The following is an 18,274-nucleotide window of genomic DNA, read 5'->3' as shown; positions in this document are numbered from 1 at the left end:
AAATTCATAATCCGTAGTACATGGTGGTGCAAGTTATTTGTGTTTAAATATTGTAAAAACATTGTGTGGCCCCACTTTTATTAAAAACAAAATCCATAGTACATAGTGCAAGTTATTTGTGTTTGAAGATTGTGAACCACTAGTTTATTAAATGCATATGTTGCAATGTAATAATGCATTGACAAAAAAAAGGACAAGCAAAGGATACTCTTGATTTGAGCACATTATGCATTTTTTTTTGGCACACACCCAACAAGCACAACTAAAATTTGTAATGGTGCCTTCGACTTAAAAATTGAAGGCCTACAAAGTACCAATGGTCGGGCCTTCATTGTTATTTAATTCAAGTGAAACCCATTACTCAACAAAAGTGCATGCGGTGGATTTTTGGCCCTTTTCAATCCCAATTTTCAAAGGTAGGTTTTGTTTAAAGATTACACTAGGCTTTAAAGCCCTTATTACGGCCTTCAAATTTTAGCACTACACCCAAGCATGCGTCATGCCAAATCATTAATGTTACTCAGATAAGTCATCTTTCTTAAGACATATGCTGCCTTTCGCATGCTTTCCTTACCAGATATTTAGCATGTGTACTTTTCTATGAACAACTTTTCATGGTTCTAAAAATGCTAACATTGATACTATTCCTTTATTTCATTTGTATAAAAGAAATAATCTAGATAATCATGGTTCTATAATGGCAAAGTCGAAAGCATGTCATAAAAAATCATTGCCATTGTACATGCTCGAAGGTCCTCTACACATTATGCTTTATGAGTAAAATTATATTGGGAGTTTGTAGTAACTGCTTTTGTGAAAGCTTGTTGAGATGCTATGAAGCATGCTTATATGTGCAAGAACTGTTTAGCTACTTAGTTAGTGTAGGGCAATTAATGTTTAGTTACTCATTTATGTAGGGCACTCAAGGAAAGTACATAGCAACTTGGTAGGCCACGGGGTATGACCATTTCACTTTATCTTAAATATTGATTAAAAAAGGTTCATTACGTCATTCTTTGGGCTTACTACCATTGTTGTATATGGTTGGGAAATGATTCCTAGAGAAGTGTGCTAAAAGGACATGAGATACATGGATGTATCTATTGAAAGGAAAAGATTAGAAAGTTGATGTGACTCCATTGGATGCTCCATTGGATGATGGTAGAAAAGACCAATGTTTCTAAGGTTAAGAAAGATGTGGATTGAAGCTTCATGTGGGAACTATATGATAAAAATTTGTTGAAGGAAAAACCTCTAAGTCGATCTTTACTCATGCAACTTGGATAATAGTAGAAAGGACTTGTGTTTCTAAGCTTGATGAAGATGTGGATCAAAGCTTGAAAGTCCATCTTTACTCATGCTCCCTTGGATGATGGTAGAAAGGACTAGTGTTTCTAAGCTTGATGAAGATCTAGACCAAAACTTCATTTTGGGCAACCATATGTTTCTAAGCTTGATGAAGATGCGGAACAAAAGACAACCATATGAGGAAACTTTAGTAGTATGCAGTGTAGAGGTATCTAAGGTGGGTTCCAATCCTTACATCTAGATTTTATGCAGGGAGAAAAGGTCTTAGAGTGGTGTCCCTTTCGGAAGCAAATAAGGTGAATCACTTGGACGCTTGAGGTTCAAAAGTTGTCCTTATTTGTGTATTTTTTAACAAAAGGACATGATCCTAAATTTTTTCCATATATTTATTTGTGTGACTCATCCTACCTATACCTATAGAGAGGGGTCACAAATGGACCTCGAGGTAATGTGCATGGGCACACCATGTTTCTTTACTAATGGCTTGCTTGAGGCAAAGAACGTGAGTCAAAAAGGACTTAAACACAAAATTAAGGTGGGACTTAAACACAAAATTAAGGGTGGGGTAATTTCAATATATTAAGGTGAGACTAACTCCAATCCAAAATCTCTACACTATAGCTCACCCTATTTACTCACCCTATTTAGAGAGCTCGTGGACGAAAATTGTATCTCCTCTCTCTAGCCACAAGGCAAAAGTGTAAGGGCGGCAGCCGTGCCGCAGAGCAGCAGAGTTGTAATCTCACCTTTTTTTAATATATTCTACTGTTTTAACAAAAAAAAAGAACTAGTTATCATTGTAGAGCTAAATTGCTAATCATATCATTAACTTGATTTGTATTGGCAGGTTAGGATTCTCTATTCAATGGCCCTAATAACAGCATAGATCTAGTGAAGTTTGGCATGAGGCTGGTGATGGACACTATTGTTACGTGGCAAACAATAAATGGTACACGTGGCGCGCAAGATCTTTTTGCTCGAGTATATTGAGAATAAAAACATAAAAACAAATGGTGAATTGAAAATGTGATATTTTCAATAATGCAGAAATGACGGCTGCATCAGTGAAGGTGCCGGCGTCTTATTGCCTTGTCGAGCTTCGTTTGGCTATGGCTTATTCGCATGTTCAGCCCCTCTGTGTTTCTCTTGCCAATCCTGTCTTTTCATTGACAGAAGCCTGCCCTAAAATCTTGTGCAGGGCTGGCTATTGCGCAATCTCATCTCAGAGGATTCTCCGTTATGCTTTGTTTTCGTTTCCCGGAGTTCTATTGAAGCTCTGATAAGCCCCCATGCCTCCTAAGAGTAAGAAATCCCGAGGGAAACAGCACCACTGGAGGCTACCCCATGTGGAAGAGGAGCCAGAGGAACAAGAGGGCCCTCAAGGTTCTATAGCTGTTATAGCAGAACGAGCAGAAGAAGCAGCAGCAGCAGAAGAAGGGGTTCCTGCAATGGCTGCAGGTTCAAGTGTAGAGAGGTCGCCCCTTCCCCGCAGATGGGCCCTTTTGACCTCTGTGGCAGGCCGGAGATGTGGCCCTAGCACTCCGGTACCAAGGTGGAAGATGCACGACAACCCCTTCACAGACGCCATGGCTGCTGCTTCTGCACAGCATTTTTCAAACCCTAACCCTAACTCTATAGAGGCAGCAGGAGCCCGTAGCCAGCGCATCGTTGTCTCTGCCCGCAAGCTGGCTGCCTCTCTTTGGGAGTCTCAAGATTTCCGGGGTATGGTTGGCTATCATAAGGGCAAAGAAGGGCCTTCTCAGCTTCCGAAACCGCGAAATAGCAACCGAAATGAGCCCCTTTTGCCGTCTGCTCCATCGCCAGCTTCCAGCATAGTCAGTCAGAGATCACTCAGACGTGCTTCAACTCATCACAAGGTGAGCTTTTATTTTCATTTGATTCATCCATGGCCTTTACCTATGCAGTCTACAGTGTAGTCTCCTGTTTTACATGCCGTGTTAATATGCCCAAATTCTCAGTCTGGAGATGCCTCTAGAAGGAATCTCGCTGCAAATACCAGCCAATCTACCCCAGCGTATTCTCAGGTTCTGAGGTTGCTTCACAAACATACAGGAGATCGTCATGGGACTGCTGCCGAGGTATTAGATGTATTTTCAGCTCATCACCACCACGAACATAAGTTTTGTCTGCTACCTCTGTGACACCGATGATCTATCTTTGTTCTATGACTAAATGGTAAGCCTGACTTGGTGTGACAGGCCATCTCTTCTTCAAAGAATGTTCCTGTGGATGTGAAGGCTGTTCAAGGGGATGTAGAAGACGGGCCTACAACATCTAGTGATCTCTTAAATGTGCTCAATCAAATATGGTCCTTGGAACAGCAGCACAACTTGAGCTCCTCTATGGTTGCCTCGCTGCATGCTGACCTCGAGAAGACACGGGCCCAAGTGCAAGAGTTGATGACAGAGCAGAGCACGTATCAAGAAGACATGGAGAGGTTGAACAAGAAGCTGGCTGATGAGAAAGTCATGTCGCAGTTACAAGAGCAAGATGCAATCATTCTGGCTGTCAGGCCTCTCAAAGAGGAACTCGAGAATGAGAGGAAGTCTAAACACAAGCTGGAATCTGAACATAAGCAGCTGTCAAAGGAAATGAGTGATTCCAAGAAGGCTCTTGTGAAGGCTTTGCTGGACCTTGAGAGGGAGCAGAAAGCTCGGGAATTGATGGAAGATGTCTGTGATGAATTGGCAAGAGAAATAGGTGAAGACAAGGCACAGGTGGAGGAGCTGAAGCGTCAGTCTGCAAAGGTTAGGGAGGAGGTGGAAGAGGAGCGCAAAATGCTTCAGATGGCTGAGGTCTGGAGAGAAGAGAGGGTCCAAATGAAGCTGGCAGAAGCCAGGCTAGAATTGGAGGAGAAAAACACTGCTTTGGATAAGCTACGAAGTGAGCTGGAGGCTTTCTTGAGAGCCAAGAGGTCCTTTGATGATGGAAACCATGGTAAAGCTGGAAAAATCTCCTCTCTTTTTGAAGCCACATCTTCAACTCTTCACGCGACGGATTTGGAGAGCTTTAGTGTGCAACGCATGAGCCCTGTTGTTCCAATCACTGACCTTGTTAAAGGCGGAGGCATTAGCTACCCAATTCAAGAGCCGCATGAGGAGGGCTTGTTTGTTGATGATCCTCATTCAATCGAGCTAAACAAGGTACCTTTCTCAGGGAGCTTAGATGGTAATCGATGGGTCTACTCTACTGCTTCTCATCAAGACATTGCAGGCAATGCCAGGCGGTCTCTTGACAGGGGGATCCCATTGGCTAACCGAATGAGTAGGGGGAACCAAGGGCAAGGGACCAGACAAGGACTTGAGAGGACGAGAAGTGGTCCAGTTGAAGCATTGATGGCTAGGGGAGAGACTAGTGGCACGAGTGAGATGCAGGAAGCTGATATGCAGTGGATAGACAGTGGCATTGGAAGAAGTTCAGTGAAGGATTGGAGTGGAGGACAGAGACTGGCAGGGGAGTCAAGGGAGGGACTCCATAGCCCATGGCAGAGTGATAATGAGGAGTCTCAAGGGCCCATTACGACAGGCGCAAGGTCAAAGGGAAGAAACTTGCACAGCCACACCAACAGCTTTTCTAGAAGCGGATCTAAAGGCCAAAGCAGTGGGCTTACTGTGACCTCTTTAGACCTGTTTGGAGATGGCATGGCTTCAAAGCTTCAGGCCTCTGGAATTTCTAGGAATGGGAATGCAGATACTGTATTTCCTCCCATGCAGCAATCTGCCACCATACCAGCTAGTCCAACCCGCCAGTGGGGCCAATTCTGGTCCAGTCCAGATCTTGCAAGCCCTCGCAGGACTAGCGAAGGTACAAAGGATATGCCAAGAGCCATCAGAGACAATAGCTTGAAAGCAAAGCTTTTAGAAGTTAAATTAGAGGGTCAGCAAGCAAGGTTGAGAAACAAGAAGGGTTTTTAGCTGAAGATAAAATGACAGGGTCTTTGTTTAATGCATATACATTCTTGGTTTCTCATGTTACCTTGAATGTCAAAAACCCAGCAAGGCAACATGTAGAGCTTGTATCACTGCAGCCTCCTTGTTGTACGTTATATATTCTTAATTATTTATATATAAAACTAAGCTGTCGACAGAGCAATAATTTCACTATCAAGACTTACATTGTGAATAGGTGAATTCCATTTAGATTTCATGACTCCATTCATTTTGGAGAGTTTTTTTGCCTCTAGGATTTACCCAAGCTATGTTATCTCACAACCAGAGCCAGCAGTCAACTCTCTCTCTGTCTCTCTCTCTCTCTGTATGTGTGTGTGTGTGGTTTGTAGATATGTTTGCTCCGAGATTCCAATCTGAGTGCCGTGAATCAAGACACAGTAATCCAGGTAAACCCATAAAAACCCTCACTAAAAGATGAGGCCAAGTACTAAAAGATAAGGCCAAGTACCACATATTGCTGAGGCATTGAGAATAGTTGCAAAGGCTTATCTCAACATCATTGCTTGCATCACTTTTGACCTCATCCCTTGCATTCTGAATCTTATTTATCCTATTCATACTGTATCCAACTCACCCAAAAACACTGCACACTCTTACACACATCACACACTCTCAAACCATTCAAACTTAACACATATTTGTACACGAGGTGCTCACGCAAATACATGAAAACCCGTTGGAAGGACTGAAGTCGTATTGATGGTTGTGGCAAGGACTTTGCAGGGCTCTAATTCAATGTACGTGCTTTTAAAATGGCTAACCACCTCCCTCTTTCTCTAAGGCCTTTTCAAGGAAAAAAGTGAGCTTTGTTATAATATACATAATTGAGATAACAAAAAAAGTCGCTTGAAAAGGCATGATCATGGCTATCACGGCAATTGGATCTTAACAACGTCTAGCATCTGGTTACTAAAGGACAAGTGAGGATATCCAGTTCAATGGTGAAACACATCGGGTCCCTAGCAAGGCGGTGTGGGAACTTCGACAACGATGGTTCTAGGCTGTCCACCGAGTGTTTAGAATGTTGTAGTGAACCCTGGGCCAAAGGGATGCCAGTGCAGGGTGTAGCTTCTTAGTGTCACCAAGTAGGGCAGTCTTCTAGGCGAATTTATATTGAGTCCCTTCCATTGGTGCATTGTACAAGGACTCATTCACACAGTCCCCCTTAATGCCTTCACAAGGCTCCAAGCCAAGGAACATCCAAGGCTGTCAATAACCATAAAGCCTAGGCTTTAACTTTGAAGCAAGCACCTAAATAGCCAGAGGCGTAAGCCCTAAAAGCTAAAGCAGCCCCAAAAAGGGCCAAGGAATCAGAACTAGAGGTCTAGAAGAAGAATACCTCTAGTTCTGATTGAGAGCGCTGAAGCTACTACCCTTGCAAAGATAACTAGCAATCTCCCGCTCAAACCTTCTCTTCCCAAAGTAAAGAAACTCATAGACTACGAAAACCTTTTGAAGAAAATCAAGGATTGTATCCCAACCCGTGTTGGAGAAAGAGAGAATGAAGCAAGCCCCTGTGAGGAAGATATTGGCTAAACTAGAGCTAGTGTTAGGGCAAGTGATTGAGTACGAACCACTAACCCTACTTAAGCATATCCTAGACTCTATCCTAGAGCTAATCATAGAACCACTAGGCCTCAGATAGACCCTTATCCATTCTTAAGAGGCTGCAAACAGAACAGTTCTAGAGCCCTTGCCTTTAGAACTATCCAACCAAGCCCCCACATTGCTAGAAGTAGTGAGGGAGGACTCAATCGGAGGTGAAAGTTGGCCTTTCATGGGTCACCATAGCGAATGCAACATCTTTTTTGAGGTGATCAATGAGGACTTTATCTTGTCCTCTTTAGAGAGGCACTGCCTCCTAGGGAATAGGGAAGGATCAGTGCACATGCCTTACACATTAGCAAGTCCTAGCCCATTGTTAATACATAAACCAACACATAGGTTACGGGTGAAACATTGAACATAGTTGCATATAAACAATCATTCAAACATTTAAGATTGAGCAATGCACAATTTACTAGACATCACAGTACTTACAATATTACATAGAATTGCAAATATGAATTGCAGAGTACTATATGTTGCTTTCTTCTCTAGATCTCTTATGATAAATTGTATTGATAATGATAACAATCTTCAACACTTCTAGCGCAATACATAACGGCATGAATCGAGGAACATAGTGCCACTATCCATCATGACTTCTCGGGTCTCGTTCCCAAGCTATCCCTAATCTAAGGTATAAATGACTAATAATACTAAGAGTTATTTCTTAAGCTAACACCTGGCACACCCGGTGTTAGTTTGGCCCGTAGACAAAAGTCGAACCCACTTGATCATGATGAAGATTATTTGGATAAGTAATGATAAATCTAGATTTTGTAATTTCTTGATGAAAATTGGAATCTTGATCATATTCAACTCCATATTTATCAAATGAATGCTTAAAATTTATATCTATTATTTGAGTGGAAAGGTAAACTTGTTTATAAGAATTTATTTGAAAAGATAAATATGTGGAAAAATTTTTATGATCTGCTTCCAGATTGTCGAATTCTATAGAATCCACATTTTGCATTCTGTTATCTGGATTGTTGCTCTCACCATATAGTCAGGTAATGGCACCTCACCTTTGTGGATGCGAGAAGAAGCACTAGCATCAGTAGGTACACGCCGTGAACTGGAAGGGTTATCTAGAGGTTGTGAGAAGAAGCACCAGCATCAGTAGGTACACGCCGTGAACTGGAAGGGTTATCCAGAGGTTGTTGTGCTAGAGGTTGGACTTCCTTACTAAAATGAGTAACCAATCATTTGCACAACATTCTAGTTTGGCGACGAGCAACTCTTGAGCTCGTAAGGTTTCCCCACAGCATGCTGAATAAATGTGGCACATTGCCCAATCTCTCTCTCTAGCACACAAACATATGACTTTAGCTCTTTAACCCACTCTTCTAGATTCTTTTCTTTGACTTCCATAATTCCAATGTGCTTTGCATGAGTTTTCCTCAGACTGTTTATTTCTTCTTCATACTTATCAAGTTTTTCAACTCTATGGCCTTAAGCTCTCTAGATGATGAAGCTTTCTTTTTGAGTGCAACAAATTTTTTTGTATCTTTAATATGCTCTTCTTTGAAATTTAGAATTCTTTTGCTCCAGCTCTTGATTAGCTAACTTTAAAGCCACAACTTTATCTTGATTAGCTAACTTTAAAGCCACAACTTTATCTTTTAACATCACTTTGTTGTGATGGAAAGCTTTAGCCTTTTCTTTGTAAATAATACATCCTCTCTGTGTTATGGTGAGTAAGTCATGCTGTTGTAAGGCAACTTGTTTTCCCTTATCTTGTTGGCTTGAACCTACTTCTGGTGGCTATTTGGATTTAGAGCCAAGTTTTTGCACAGTTGGGTTTTTGCTGACATACCACTGAATTCTCCAGGGTTTTTATTGACATACCACCGAATTCTCCTGCCCCTCTAGATCCACATGCTCTGGATGAATGAATCATCAGGATTTTGGAGAACAAGGGCTTCCGATCGGCAGGATTCAATCAAAAACTTAAATTATTCAATATATCCTAACATATAAATCTTCCATTAGTTGCATTCTTATGGCCTCATATGTATCAATATCATTAGTTGTGACCTTCAAACCTTCATCTTCCTCCACCACATTTATCCAGCTCTGTAGGATTTGGACTTTGGCTCAATCAACTCTGGTCACCACCACCATCACAACTCCATATTGTCCCCTGGCAAAGAGATGCTACTCCATTAGCTTCTGAAATTTCAGCTTGGAGCTTGTAAACTTTTGTTGAAATTCTAAGATTTCGTCTTGCATCCGAGCCTTATCATTAATAGCTTGCAGAAGATCGTGGAGCTTCAACTCTTTGCCTCAAGGAGGCCCTGCTTGATCACTTCCAAGGCTGCCACTTGTTCTGACTCGTTGGCAACTCTAGTAGCTCCTCTCTAGATCTACTCAACTTCTTTTGAACTATCTAGTGCCTGCACTGGACTTGCAAACCACTGCCTGGACTACACTGGTTGCATTTACAACACACTTTGAAAATTTGTAATGACATGAAGCTTACAGTAGAGAAGAATCCATTGAGGCTTGTAACACTTCGGCTATAATGGAGTTTGTTGGAGGGTCATCTGGATTGGCTTCTACCTCATCTTTATCTTGTGCCTGCTTGATCTTCTTCTAAAATTGCAGCTTTTTTGCTACACCAGAGGTTGCTATAATAGGTGTTGAAATTGCATCTGGTATGCCTTGATGCAATAGATACATGTACTTCCTAATCTTTGCCTTTTAATTGGGATGAATACTTTTAAGCTCCCCCTACAGGTAGCATAGAGAACAAGATATGGACCCATGCAATAGACTTTTATGCAGATGCATACATATATAGCCCCAAGGCCCTCTTGGACATGTATGTGACCTTATGTCCTTACTAGACCCTTTGGAGCCAAAAAAGAACTCCATGTCCTCTTCACATCATCGGCTCCCTCCAGAGGCAGATGGAACACTTTTGTCTCATATTCCGGAGTAAAGATGTATGAGCTTTGTGTGGTTGTCCTCACTACACCATTCTTATGCAACTCAACAAGCTGCTCATTCACATCAGGAGCAAGGGTCATCGAACTCCACAACAAAGATGCAAACCATAGAAACCTAACTTTTTCTAGCCATCTGGCGGTTGAAGGTTGTGTTGACATTTAGAACCACTATGAGTTTTTCAAACTACTCCATGGTTGCTAATAGAACTTGAGATGGATGAAGGTTGTGAGAAGGTGTGATTAAGCAAGAGAGTGAAGCTGAGAGCTTTGTGGAAACAAATAGTGAATGCGAAATGAGGGTTTGAGAAAAACTAGGGTGATGGGAAAAAAGATTAGTTAACAATATTTTTCAAGATTTTCTATAATATAACTTGTGATCCTAGTTTGTCTGATTCTTGTTAACAATATTTTTCAAGATTTTCTATAATAATTGATTTGTGGATTTAGCCTATCCATAAGCTTGCGGATAATAAAAATTAGATTTTTTTTTGTGGATTAACATGATTTTTTTTAAGACTTTCGATGACCTCAGTTAAGAAGTGTCCACTTTGATCACTTACTAACTCAATTGGACATTCAAATATGGCCATTATCATCTCATGCAAAAAAATTGCTACTAAGGTAGTCTTGGTATCTCTAAGAGCCCTGGCTTCCACGTGTGATAAAATCAGTAGAGCCACCAAAATTTACTTATTGCCATTCTTTGATCTAGAGGTTCGAAGGATCCATGAAATCCAACCCCCATTTTTGGAATGGTTCTCACAACAATATTGGATTACGCAGCATACTATTCGCAACATTTGGGTGACCTAACAAAAATCACAAGGCAAACTGCTAGGCATCTTTTAATACTCTGGGCCACCATAAACCTGCATAGAATATCTTCCAGCATGTGATGTTTCCCCAGAGAGGTGGTGTCTCCCCAGAGAGGTGTCCTCCACTCACACCTTGATGTGCTTCTACAAATACCGCATCTTTCTCATGATCTTCCAGCTTGTGATTTCTCGAGAGAGGTGTCCTCCACCCACATCTTGATGTGCTTCCCGCAAGTACGGCATATTTCTGATGATATGGGACACACTGTCTCAAGATCTAATCTATTCCCATTTTGCACAACTAACCTGCCACCACAACCATGAAAGCTATGTTATGGATTGCCAGGTTTTTCTCAAGATCTTTGGGCATTCCTTTCGTAAGTACTCCTTTTGTCTCACAGGAACATCAACATCTCATCATACCACATCATTAGTGGAACATCTAGAGTAAATACTTCTGCATCTGAAAATTGATATGGTACACCATTTGGAGGTTCTCTAAAATCTATCCGAGATAAAAAAATTGTAACTGCCTTCTAGGCCTATGTTGTATGGTGAAATCAAACTCTTGCAACAATAATAGCATCCATGTGGCTTCTTTGGTTGAGGAATTTCCTAAGCATTTTGTACCATGCCTTGTGGTTCCGGCACCATCTTGGCTACTTGGTCCTGCTACTGTGAAAACACAAAACGATACACGAGCATTTACATAGCTCTTCAAACCATGTCATGGTTAAGGTTGAATGTATCACTATTATTACGAATCCTACGAACAAGAGTGAGATTCGAGGGCTTGAGTGTGATGCGCCGAGCATGGATGGCTAACAACTGACTATCATGCATGAGATCCACCAAATAACTTGCAGCCGCCTCTTGAAGAGCAAGCAATACTTGGGCTCACCATCGCTCCACATTATATGCTTGATCTCTTGAAAAGTACTTGTAGTGATTTCCCCTTTGTAGATCTTGCAGTATTTCTCGTACCAACCTCAAGAAAGGTTCCTTGCGTATAACAACTCAGGACTCTTCTGGAACCTCCTAATTTCATGAAGAGCGACGGTGCCTTGTCTCCATCTTCTCTTCTTATGAGTAGGTGGATGAGCATTTCTAGCTGGAGCAACGGGAGCAGCTTTCCGAGCTGGAGCAGCGGGAGGAGCTTGACCTTCATCATTTTAGTGTCATTACGTTCACTAGATCCAAATGAATGAACCGGTGTCCTGGAAGGCATCTTGTTTGCTCTTTGCTTTAGTACACGCCATACTCACAAGCTAGAAGGAATGGAGAGAAATGGAGGGATCGAAAGAAATGAAAGAAGTGTCTTTATTTACAAATGGAACTTACTATAAGTTATTGACACTTACTTTTAAAAAATATCAACACTATCAAAAAGTTATCCATGTTGACTTTAGTAAACACCTATTTCTTTAAAACAGTGGATTGCTCCAATACTCTCATAAACATAAAACGTTATTTCATAATTATAATTATTTCTTCTTCAGCATTTGGGTATTCTCCAATCCCTTTAGGGGTAGCTGGTCTCTTCCTTATAGTTTCTTGGGTTTGTCCATCTTGTTTTGGCACTTGGTCACCTTCTTCCCTTGATTGGGTGGATCCGGTGTGTCAATGGTATCTTCTTCGAATCCAACTTGGATTGTGACCATGGTATCTCCCTTGCCCACTTTTTTCACTCTTCTTCTTCTCCCAGTCTTAGGGGTTGTAACACCTCCTGGGTTTTTCCATTTGTCCACTTGTTTTGCTTGTGCTCATGTCAGAACATTAAGTGACGTGATATTCCCAAGCTGCACACTTATAGTCCAGATAGTGGCATACTAGCACGATATGGGGCAATCTTTGATCAAATGATCGACACCACACTTCACACATGCCTACACATGAAAGTGTAGGCATCACATTGGTTTGAGTTGCAGCTAGCTGAGTTTGACCAGCATTAGCCACATTCTTAATAAGAGGACACTCCGCTACTCGATGAGTTCCATTACAATGAAAACATTTTATGGGTCCTTGTAATGGCTCACCTAACCCTCCTTGAAACACATCCAAAAAGAGCTTACGTGGTGAACTCTAACTATCGTGAGGATCTTTCCAATGGCTGAGCTTGTAACCCTTGAGGTCTCCAAGCTGTGCAACTCCTTAAGAAGAAATTCCACTACGTCTCCCGTGAGCATTATCACACCGCCGCATTGCACTACAGGTCGTCATCCATCTTCTCACCTCACTTTACTCACACACACTCACTAGTATGCATTAGGAGATTAGCAAGCGGATTAGCAAGAGCAAGACTCAATTGCACAATGGGAGAGTATATTGTATTATGAGAGAAATTCACTTATATACATGGCCATAAGTGTTCACACTTACTTCAACTGTGGCCGGTCGGGCTCTTTAGGCTCATAAGAGGCCTAATGCTATTACAATGACTACTCTCATAATAGATCCATGAATTACATCACTTAGGACTTCATCCTATCTTGCTACCACACGCTCTTGAAGCAAGAATCACCATAAACTGTGGTGGTCGGTCGGGCTCTTTAGGCTCATAAGAGGCCTAATGCTATTACAATGACTACTCTCATAATAGATCCATGAATTACATCACTTAGGACTTCATCCTATCTTGCTACCACACGCTCTTGAAGCAAGAATCACCATAAATACTTCGTTACACCATTACAGGCACCCGTCCAAGTTGTAGCTTTGGACACTATTGCTTCATATCTTGAATGTAGGCTTTTGTAAATGGTGTTGTGGAGTAATCTTCTTCTTCCTTGGCTTCCAAGTGCTGCATTGAGGAAGAGATTTTGACTGTCGAGGCACCCAAATTTGATTGGCACCTTCATAGTAACCTTGAGCTACAAGTAGTTGCTTCTCCACCCACATTTTAATACTATTAAGATATCGTGATCGTGGGAGTCTTGGTGGAGTTTTCTTTAGGGTTGATGTGGAAGGTTTGGGGCCCTCCTTGACTTTGGCTGGTGGTGAGGCTGCAGGTTTGAGACTCATGGTCATTGTTGATGATGATGAGGGTAGAGTCTCTTGTGGAGTGGCTGTTGATGATGAGGCCTTTGAGCATGTGGTTGTCTCCTTTGATGAGGTTTGTCGATGAAGATGCATAGGATCTGGGGCCTTTCCTTTGAGTTCCTTGTTAGAGATAGATGGTTAAGCTGTGGGAACTTCTTTAGGAATAGATGTTGATTTGCGAGGTCTTGGCATTGAGCTTCATAGGTGAGGATGGGGTTGAAGGAGTAGATGCTTTATCGGAGTCTTTCGTTGACGCAGATGGTAGGTCATTGTATAGAGGGGCTTTTGTGGAAGAGGCTTGTATCCTTTTGTGGAAGAGGCTTGTATCCTTTTGCGTTCAACATCATAGATATCCATTAAAGTTGGATCCTCTTCCTTGCAGTATGGTATTGTCAACTTTTGTCGCTCATTGACCATCATGATGACTCTATCACTAGCAAAGCACAGTGGTGCTTGGGTAGCAACAGTCCATTTATGACCCAATATTAAATCTTCTTCCAACACATACTTAACCACAAAAAACTTGCAAGTAAGGGGGTTCCGTTCCAAGCATAGAAAGGGTGAGCACAATGGGGCAGCTATGCTAAAAAGAGTTTTAAAAGAGGAACAATTGAAGCCAGATGGAGAGAAATTAAAATGTGCATCAGATGTGGTGCATTTTCTAAAGATCAACTTGACAAATGTGCATACACTAGCTACGAGTACAAGAAAAAAAGGAACATCAAAAGAGTGTTCTAGGAAGTTAAGGTAGGGGATGTAGAGAGAACAGACATGTGGAATTCAAGGAAGATCAAAAGGTCACGTGCTATGCATTGCGTCTGTGGGTTTGCAGGAAACACATACCTCAGAGTAAGAAGCTTATCATGTTATTGTAGTGTTGTATACAGGGACAATGGAGAAGGTGTAAAATTAGGAAATATAATGAAATAGTTTACTATTTCGCCATCATAATGCATGACCTATGTTGATGGTGATGATGATATGTGCTCAGATCAAGCATTCAAAGGACACCATGACACTTAGTGATGCATTGTGCATCGAGGATAATGTTGCAATGAATGCAAAAGAGGATAATGATGAGGGGGTGGACTTCTATGTTGTGTGGTGCACTGAAGAAAAGTAGCATGTCAAAAAATCCACAAAGGACGGGTGGGGTAATGTGATCTGTGCGAATTCATTAGTGGTGAGGGGATTGTTCTACAAAGATACCGATGATGGCCGCCTATATGGCCTTCTAGAGAGCAATCCAGAGGTTGTGTTGTACTTGCATCTAGTCCAGTCTATCAAGCTCAAAATGGATCTTGTGCACTCCATGAAGAAGATGTATTCTATGTCAACTGACGTGTATGGAGGTACTGTACAATAGCATGCCTTTGAAAATGTGATGCTTGTATATGTGTTGAATGAGATGTGGTGTTAAGAGGGTAGCTACAATATGTGCCATTTGTAGAAGCTTCTGATTTCATGGCAAATGTTGAACGGGGTTATTGGGGTATGGTGTCAATCTTGTAGCCTATCATACCCCAATAGCATGCCTTTGAAAATGTGATGCTTGTATATGTGTTGAATGAGATGTGGTGTTAAGAGGGTAGCTATGATATGTGCCATTTGTAGAAGCTTTTGATTTCATGGCAAATGTTGAACGGGGTTATTGGGGTATGGTGTCAATCTTGTAGCCTATCATACCCCAAAACCCGCCAGCATATCCGAAAACCCCCATTTAGCATTTGCCATGAAATCAGAAGCTTCTAGAAATGAAAGCAACCTAAACTTAAATGGCACGCATCCAACTGGATTGTTGGGGTATGCTGCCAATCTTGTGTATTACAAGCTTGTTGGGGTATGCTGCCAACCTAAACTTAAATGGCACGCATCCAACTGGATTGTTGGGGTATGCTGCCGATCTTGTGTATTACAAGCTTCAAGTCAAGGTGTTCATGGTATTCCAAGCCCTTGGAATAATGTGCAACTTAGTAATGAACACCTTGACTTGAAGCTCGTACAACACAATATTGGCAACATTCCCCAACAACTTGCCAAGCCAATCCGTTTGTTTCACCACAATGTGAAAGAGACTCCGCACCCCCTTGAAGGGCACCCCTCGCGTTGTGGGGGGAAACTTGTTAAGCCGTTCTGTTTGTTTCACCATAGCGCGAGAGGGACTTTGCACGCCCTTCGGGGGACCCTTTTCACGTTGTGCTGCAACATCTCAAGTTATTCTGTTTGTTTCATCACAACACGAGAGGGACTCCGCACGCTACTTGGAGGGGCCTCTTTCACGTTGTGGTGAAAACCCGCATAGGCATGTACGGAGATAACACGAGGAAACAAAGAGGCATTGGAGTATCTATGGTCAAGCTTCATGATCAAGTTGACAATCAGAGGAAACAAGACCTGGTTCCCATTTCACATGGACGAAATAAATATTCTCAAGAACAACCTAAGGGAGGTTAATGACGTTGTCCTTTTATCTATTTTGAAGTAAGTATTATATTATGTTTACACAATTTACCAATTTGATGCTAGTTAGCCCCACGTTGCTCAGCCTAATGTTGTATATCTATTTGTGTAGTCTGATTGTTAATGACCTTCTAGTTTTGATGCAAGAGCATGTGTAGGTGCTAGACCCTCAAATTTTGGGCCACCTTCATTTTGACAACTCGTCATATCTAGACATACTAATATGGTTTTGGTATCTAGATTTTGAGCACACATGAGTTGTTTTGGTATCTAGATTTTGAGTTGTTGTTTTTGGATACCATGAAGAGTAAGTACCGAATTTGTACTTTTTTTCACCATTTCTTTCACAAATTCAACGACTACCTAACCTATCACCACTTCTTGTAGTTCCCACCATTGGAGCTTGGTTCTTTTTTATCTTTAGGATAGAAAATGCTACTTGGTAAATTCAACAGTGGGTATCCATGGCTGTGTCAGACAGTGATTTTGTTACATGGTTAATATTCTCATCCATTTGCTTCCCATTAGGTATTCTAAAGGACCCCTATCGTCGCAGGAGTGTACTTAAAATTACAAGTGCTTGAGAAGTGATTACCCAGGACGATTTTAGCGGCATTAGATGTATTAAGATCAAAGTCACGTTGTAACCTGATGGCCACAATTGTGGATATAGGGTTGCCCTAAATGATGCCAAGATCATGCTTAATATAATTTTCAACCTTCCAAATGACTGGGTGTCTAGAAATCAATAGGAAATTGTGACTAAATTTATAATCATTTTTTTCTTATATAGATAAATAGCTTACGCAGATAGTGCATGTTAAGAAAATGTTCTTCATGGTTGGCACACGTAATTTTAAGTTTTTTTGCAATGCCCATTTCTAACAACGTACACTGTGATCGATGTTTCTGTCTTTTGGGTTGAGAATATTGCAAATTAATAAAAAACATCACACGACCTCCACTTGCACCTCCACCTTCAGTTCTACTTGTTGTAGCTCCAGCCACTCCACCCACACCACTAGCTGCTCCACCTGCACCTCCTGAGGCTTCTCATTAAATTCAATGTCATCAGCTCTCTTGGACTCTCAACTTGCCATCGGGAGTCATCTTAGCTAGTTTTGGGTCCACTCGATTATATATTGTATATTAGTGGAATATGGGAGATTGATTTTGTGAATCTTTTAAAGCAGTCTTGAAGTGCACTTGTTTTTCTGAACATTGAGTACAGTATGCTTTTCTGTAAGAAAAAAGTGATAATTTTATATTAATCCAAGAACACTATGTACAAGTGAATTAAGCGCTCAGTACAGTTGGTAAAGCACATATTTTGCAAAATAATGAATGGCATGCAATTGTACAATGTGAGCTAGATATCAAGTTGTTCATCACTAGGGACATTTTCAACATGGGTTCAAGCCTAAATTGAAATGGCACATGCCCAGCTACAACGCAAGGGGTGCCTCAAGGGGGGTACGGAGTCCCTCTCGTGTTGTGTGTGAGACAACCACCCCGGCTTGATAAGTTTCACCACAATGCGAGATTACTGTGTGTGTGTGTGTGTGTGTGTGTGTGAGGCTTTCAGAGCGTTTCAAAAAAATAGTGAGCGAAACTGAATATAACAATATGTTAACCCATGGCGGACATGGCGACGTACTATATTTTACGTCATTAATTTAAATATTCTGAGTCATGGGCCGGGCTTGTCGGCACCATATGTTAAGGATGAAGGGATTGGGTGATCGCCGATGAGAGGCGCACCTTGGATATCAGTAGGATAAGGGTTAGGGTCGGCCGGCCATGTATGGGCGCCCAAGTGTGAACGGCCAAGTCACCTATATGAGTCAAATGTAACCCTAAAATCCTCATTCTCATGTGTTGTGAATACAAGAGTGCTCTTGCCTTATCTCTTTGGTTTCCTTCTCCTGCGTGTGTGTGTGTGAGAGAGAGAGAGAGAGAGAGAGAGAGTGAGAGAGCGATCGAGCACTGTGTAGCGGTACGGCGGCGGAGAGGCGGTAGAGCGGCGACGGCGGCTCCTTCTTCACGGCTGCGACGCGGGAATCCTTCAAGGCAGCGGTTAAGCGGTGAGTGACACACCTTTTGCATTCTGTTTTGAGCTTGC

The 18,274-nt window shown here is 41.7% G+C and overlaps 1 protein-coding gene across 1 annotated transcript; it reads left to right on the top strand.

Moving 5' to 3' along the window:
- Positions 1-2,320: 2,320 nt before the first annotated feature.
- Positions 2,321-5,431, top strand: LOC147615306 (uncharacterized). Its single transcript, XM_086779381.1, has 3 exons — positions 2,321-3,185; positions 3,288-3,407; positions 3,528-5,431. The coding sequence occupies exons 1-3, from the start codon at positions 2,598-2,600 to the stop codon at positions 5,241-5,243; spliced, it is 2,424 nt and encodes an 807-aa protein (XP_086635507.1). The 5' UTR covers positions 2,321-2,597; the 3' UTR covers positions 5,244-5,431.
- The last annotated feature ends 12,843 nt before the right edge of the window (positions 5,432-18,274 follow it).

Source organism: Cibotium barometz, chromosome 40 (assembly GCF_041138505.1).
Source record: "Cibotium barometz isolate CiBa-2024 chromosome 40, ASM4113850v1, whole genome shotgun sequence".
Lineage (NCBI taxonomy): Eukaryota > Viridiplantae > Streptophyta > Polypodiopsida > Cyatheales > Cibotiaceae > Cibotium > Cibotium barometz.
The sequence above is the reverse complement of the archived record's forward strand: the minus strand, read 5'-3'. Positions and strand labels throughout refer to the sequence as shown.

What these genes read in the sequence shown, in the direction of transcription:
- LOC147615306 (XM_086779381.1), top strand. Translation starts at nt 2,598, where the DNA reads ATGCCTCCTAAGAGTAAGAAATCCCGAGGGAAACAGCACCACTGGAGG. An exon ending in GTGCTTCAACTCATCACAAG is followed by an intron (nt 3,186 to 3,287) that starts GTGAGCTTTTAT and finishes CCAAATTCTCAG; the next exon opens with TCTGGAGATGCCTCTAGAAG. An exon ending in GTCATGGGACTGCTGCCGAG is followed by an intron (nt 3,408 to 3,527) that starts GTATTAGATGTA and finishes TTGGTGTGACAG; the next exon opens with GCCATCTCTTCTTCAAAGAA.